Genomic DNA, 4834 nt, shown 5'->3' on the forward strand with positions numbered 1-4834 from the left:
AGAAGACGTGCGCTTCTAGTTCGACCGCGAATAGAGCTGACCGCTCCGTAGGAACCGAGAACACAAGGATTTTGCTAAACTGCAGAATAGCGCTGGACGTAGGCTGTGGGTCAAGATCAAGCATGGAGGGAAGAAGGACGCGGTAGAGAAGAAGCTCGAGAAGGAGGAACGCGAGTTCCTCGAAGCGCTCGAGCAGGAGCAAGCGGCCGAGGAGGTCAGAGCGGCAATGCAAACGGAGAAGGACAGCTTAGCAAGCAAGGTGTGTTCCCCTTCCGTGCGCGGGAGACGTATCTAATAAGCAACAGAATCCGGAACTGCAGCAGAAGGCGGGAAGGCACAAACAGCTCAAGACGAAGCTAGAATTGCTGTACCGCAGTTTGTTCGAGGGGTTCACTCCCGATTATCCGTATGAGGACGAAGCCGAGGAGAGGGTCCGGCAAGCAGAGGACGCGAACACGAACGTATGTCGGTTTCCGGAACCTCATCGAGCCTCAATTGACGCGATATCAGTTCCAGACCATTGTAAACCGTGAATCCCAGGTTATGACACTCCTCACCAGTGCTAAGACATGTCTAAACAACACCACCGATCTCCTACACACTGCCCAGGGTTGGAACTACAACAACATGTTCGGCGGAGGACTCTTTGCGGACATGTTCGAGAATAACGCTTTGATTGATGCCAAGGCATATGCTTGGTAAAGGAGAATGAATGCCTCAATCCTCTTGCTCGTTGTCTTCCACACATGGCAACGACGGGCTAAGAAAGAAGAGTGAAGTTAGAAAAGGGGGAGGGGAAGCCGTGTCTTAAGGATGTCGTGAGCTAGCTGTACGGAGGCGGATTACCTAACCCTTCCTACCATCATCCTGACATCATCACATCGTCACCATCGTCACAGTACCGGAGGAAATGACTCAGGACCAACCTCTCCCATCAACACCATCTTGAAGGGACCGACCCCTCCGCGATTGCTTGAACACAGCACTACTCAAGACTACAAAAGGTCGTCGACATCTCACCCATCAACACGAATTATTCCCAACTGGGTGTGAATATGCATCAGCAACGATTCGGTCCAGGAGAGGGGGAGAGAGAAGAGGCTGGATGGAGTGGAGGAGACGTGGTTATGACACCAACCGACACGCTCGAAGTCCGAGACCATCCCTCCCCGCCGATCACTCCACCATCCCGTGAACAGTCGTCTACCGTTCCGGCCACAACCGGGAAGAGAAAGAGGGGTGACTCTCCTTCTGCGCCAGCCTCAAAACGTCGACTGCTCACGCCCGCCGAACGCGTGATGGACACAATGAAACAAAAGCAGGAAAGGTTCAACGCCATGGCACCCAACGTGGCACGCGATTTCAAGTACCTCGCAATACACCACCAAGCCATAGCTACTCTACATATATCATCCGACCGTTTGGAGAAGTCGACAGAGAGGATGATGGAGATCATCGATGAAGAGAATGAGCAGTCGAACTTAAATTGGGTCAGAAAGATTATCGGTGAGTGTCTGGCATTCATGCTCTACTGCTTGCGCTCAGCATTCGATCCTCCCACAGATTTGTTGGTTGATAATTCTGATGAAGTGGCTAACGAGCGGGTGGCGGATCTTGTGTCAGAAGAAGACCATAGGAGTAAGTGGTGTTCATCCATATTCAAGGCAGCGTCATTTTATTGTGTTTTGCTATAGAAATTAAGAGCACCTGGAACTCTCCGTTCGAAGGCGATGTCCACAACCTTTTGTCTGACCATATAGACTCTCAATATTACACATTCCGGAAAGAACTTACGCACCCCTATTATGCTCTGTACATCCCGGTTGTAAACTCCTCCGGCGTGGGCAAAACGAGAAGCGTGGACGAAATGTCCAAGCACCGACTTGTTGTCATGCTGGTTCTGCGAGAGAGCAGTGGTGGTCAGTGATTCGATCGATACTCAGCTAGTCATAATCTCATGTCATACCATTCAGGTTTCCCGCCGGCAGATCGCAACGTTCTGGAATACCTGACCCTGGAGCGAGACGGCAAACGATGTAAAAGAAATTTAATGTGTTTCCTTGCTGCACTATATCGTTCCCTGGCGACAACTCTGAAGATTCTCGGCAATGAAATATCGGAGTGTAACACAGCGACAATCGCCGGGAAATTCCGGGAGTTCATGACCGAAGGCCAAACATTCAGAAGTGTGGGCCTCAAGCGCAAGAAGTTTCTGGATGATGTCATCAAGCTTGCGAAAAGGTAAGGGCAAGTCCCACGAGTCTACAATAGCATGCCTGACACAATTTCAAGCCTAGCTGCAAACGTGCCCTTGACGTTGACCAAAGCAGGGGGCTCTCGATTGCTTTCGCGTCAGTCAGAAGACGACCCATTTCTAAAGCACATGTGCGAAGCATTCAATACCCTCGAAGAAATTCTGAAACCCAAGAACCAAGAAAAGGGGCCGTGGCTCATTCTCGCTTTCGACGAAGCTCATTCCTTGACCAACAAACACACAAACGGTCCCGATCAGCGCTCCGTCTTCAACTGGTTACGACGAGTCCTTAGGGCACAAAAAGACCTCTCCTGCATGAGTCTCTTCCTCTCGACAGAGACTCATGTAGTGTCCTTCGCCGGGCCTAAGGCTTTGGATGCATCCAACAGAGTAAATGCGGGTACCTTAGACTTTTGCGTCCCTTTACGACATTTCCTTTCCCTAGGCCCCCGGCGGACCAAACTCCAAACATCAATGAGGTCTCGACTGTGAAATATCGGGCGTTACTTTCTAGGCATCTGTGAGTGGACCTCTGACTTGAAGATACAATGGGCTCATCAGAGCATTCCAGGTTTGCACAGTATGCGATTAAGGGTATCAGCGAAGCGATTCAGTTTGCATGGCAGAAACTCATTGGCAAGTGGACAAACAACCCCAAACACTGGTCCCTGACCAAAGAGGAGGCGTTTGCGGTATTCTCGCACATCGTGTCTCTAGACCTGCGGAGCACGCGATATCTACACCAGCCTTCGGACCAGATGGACTACAATTCCGCTGATCCCTCACAATTTGATGCGTACCAAGTCGCGCACCATCTGCGAATGTGCCTCGGAGTATCTGAAGATTTTACGGAACTTTATACGGTCGCCCCAAGCAAGCCGATAGTGGCACAGGCTGCGGCGCAAATCTTGGATGAGGAGGATACCCCACCCGTCCAACTTCTCGAGAAAATGTTCTCCTCGCCAGCCGTTGACAAGGGGGAGCGTGGTAAAGTGCTCCTCGAAACGATTCTAGTGTTGGCAAGAAACATGGCCGTCAAGGGCAAAGATACTCAGGTTTTTACGGTCCTGGACTTTTTCAAGTGCTTGTTGGACTTGTCTGAGAAAAAAGATGAAGACCGCCTCTTCAAGTCAAAACCTTCGGTGTGCCCCGCTGGCGAACAGTCAACGTTCGAGGACACCTTCAAACACAAACAACAGACGATATTACACAGGGTTACAACAGACAATCGGAAGCGATCAATAAAAATACAAATCTCAGCGATCAAGCTCAGACAGAATTCTTCTCCGGTACCTTGTCCGGTGCAAGGGCAGACACGCCAGCATTTGCCCTCCGATCCCGGATCAGTTGGCTCACCGTCCTATCATCCCCACCAACAAGGGACGTAGACGACCCCGCCTGAGACTCTGCCTGCGCACGAGCGAGCAACGCAGCGGCGTACGGGTTCAGGCGGTTGACAGAGTTTGGCGATACCGGCCGGCCTTGGGGCTGGGGAGTCGTCGACCGGGAAGTGGGGCGAGAGCCAGAGCCTGGAGGTGGACCGGAAGGAGGTGAATAGACTGAGGTAGGTGACAAAGAAGCTGAGGGTGTAGACGTGGCTGACGCGCTGGAAACTGGTGTCCTAGGTTTGCCGCCCTCGACGCGTTCATACGCTGGCAACTGCTCTCCGCCGCCGACAGGCTGTCCCTCCGTGTAGATGACTGGCAAGGGCTGGTGATTAAGAAGCGATTGGAGGATCGTCCGCCGGATCTCGTCCAGTTCTTTGCGGCGCTGTGTGAGCGTGGACGCAGCTTGACGCATGTTGGAGTTGGCCACGGTCAGTCGCTGGTTCGACTGGTTCAGATCGTTCTGCACCCGCTGCAGACCATAGTGAACGGTAGCAAGGGAGGTCTGAATGCGTTCTGATGGCTCGGTCAGAGATGATCATACGAGCGCGGACTTTGCTCACCCGCAAACATGATATCAGTAAAGACGTTGTCGAAGACGATATTGACGAGAAAGTCGAGTTGTGCAACATCGACATCATTGATATCCGCCACCATTGGTTGTTTCTTCTTCGCTTCTTGTACCAGCGCTTGCGCACGACAAGCATATGCCTTGGCATCAATCAAAGCGTTATTCTCGAACATGTCCGCAAAGAGTCCTCCGCCGAACATGTTGTTGTAGTTCCAACCCTGGGCAGTGTGTAGGAGATCGGTGGTGTTGTTTAGACATGTCTTAGCACTGGTGAGGAGTGTCATAACCTGGGATTCACGGTTTACAATGGTCTGGAACTGATATCGCGTCAATTGAGGCTCGATGAGGTTCCGGAAACCGACATACGTTCGTGTTCGCGTCCTCTGCTTGCCGGACCCTCTCCTCGGCTTCGTCCTCATACGGATAATCGGGAGTGAACCCCTCGAACAAACTGCGGTACAGCAATTCTAGCTTCGTCTTGAGCTGTTTGTGCCTTCCCGCCTTCTGCTGCAGTTCCGGATTCTGTTGCTTATTAGATACGTCTCCCGCGCACGGAAGGGGAACACACCTTGCTTGCTAAGCTGTCCTTCTCCGTTTGCATTGCCGCTCTGACCTCCTCGGCCG

The 4834-nt window shown here is 52.0% G+C and overlaps 2 protein-coding genes across 2 annotated transcripts in view; one reads left to right on the top strand and one right to left on the bottom strand.

Moving 5' to 3' along the window:
• Positions 1-52: 52 nt before the first annotated feature.
• On the top strand, positions 53-702 carry DACRYDRAFT_102889 (uncharacterized protein; the record flags this gene model as incomplete). Its single annotated transcript, XM_040767681.1, has 3 exons — positions 53-259; positions 306-461; positions 511-702. Coding segments are annotated over 3 exons (555 nt in total), but the record flags the coding sequence as incomplete, so codon positions are not given.
• A 452-nt stretch (positions 703-1154) lies between these two features.
• DACRYDRAFT_19300 (uncharacterized protein) overlaps positions 1155-4834 on the bottom strand; it is a 4968-nt gene continuing 1288 nt past the window's right edge. Inside the window, exons 5-12 of the mRNA XM_040771444.1 lie at positions 4203-4527; positions 3880-4155; positions 2826-3818; positions 2290-2774; positions 1974-2238; positions 1695-1919; positions 1564-1638; positions 1155-1506 (exon numbers count right to left, since the gene is read on the bottom strand). Coding sequence (XP_040632829.1) covers positions 3700-3818; positions 3880-4155; positions 4203-4527 — 720 coding nt within the window. The 3' untranslated portion in view covers positions 1155-1506; positions 1564-1638; positions 1695-1919; ... (1 more) ...; positions 2290-2774; positions 2826-3699. The remainder of the gene's footprint in view (positions 1507-1563; positions 1639-1694; positions 1920-1973; positions 2239-2289; positions 2775-2825; positions 3819-3879; positions 4156-4202; positions 4528-4834) is intronic.

Source organism: Dacryopinax primogenitus, assembly GCF_000292625.1.
Source record: "Dacryopinax primogenitus strain DJM-731 SS1 chromosome Unknown DACRYscaffold_1, whole genome shotgun sequence".
NCBI classification, from domain to species: Eukaryota; Fungi; Basidiomycota; class Dacrymycetes; order Dacrymycetales; family Dacrymycetaceae; genus Dacryopinax; species Dacryopinax primogenitus.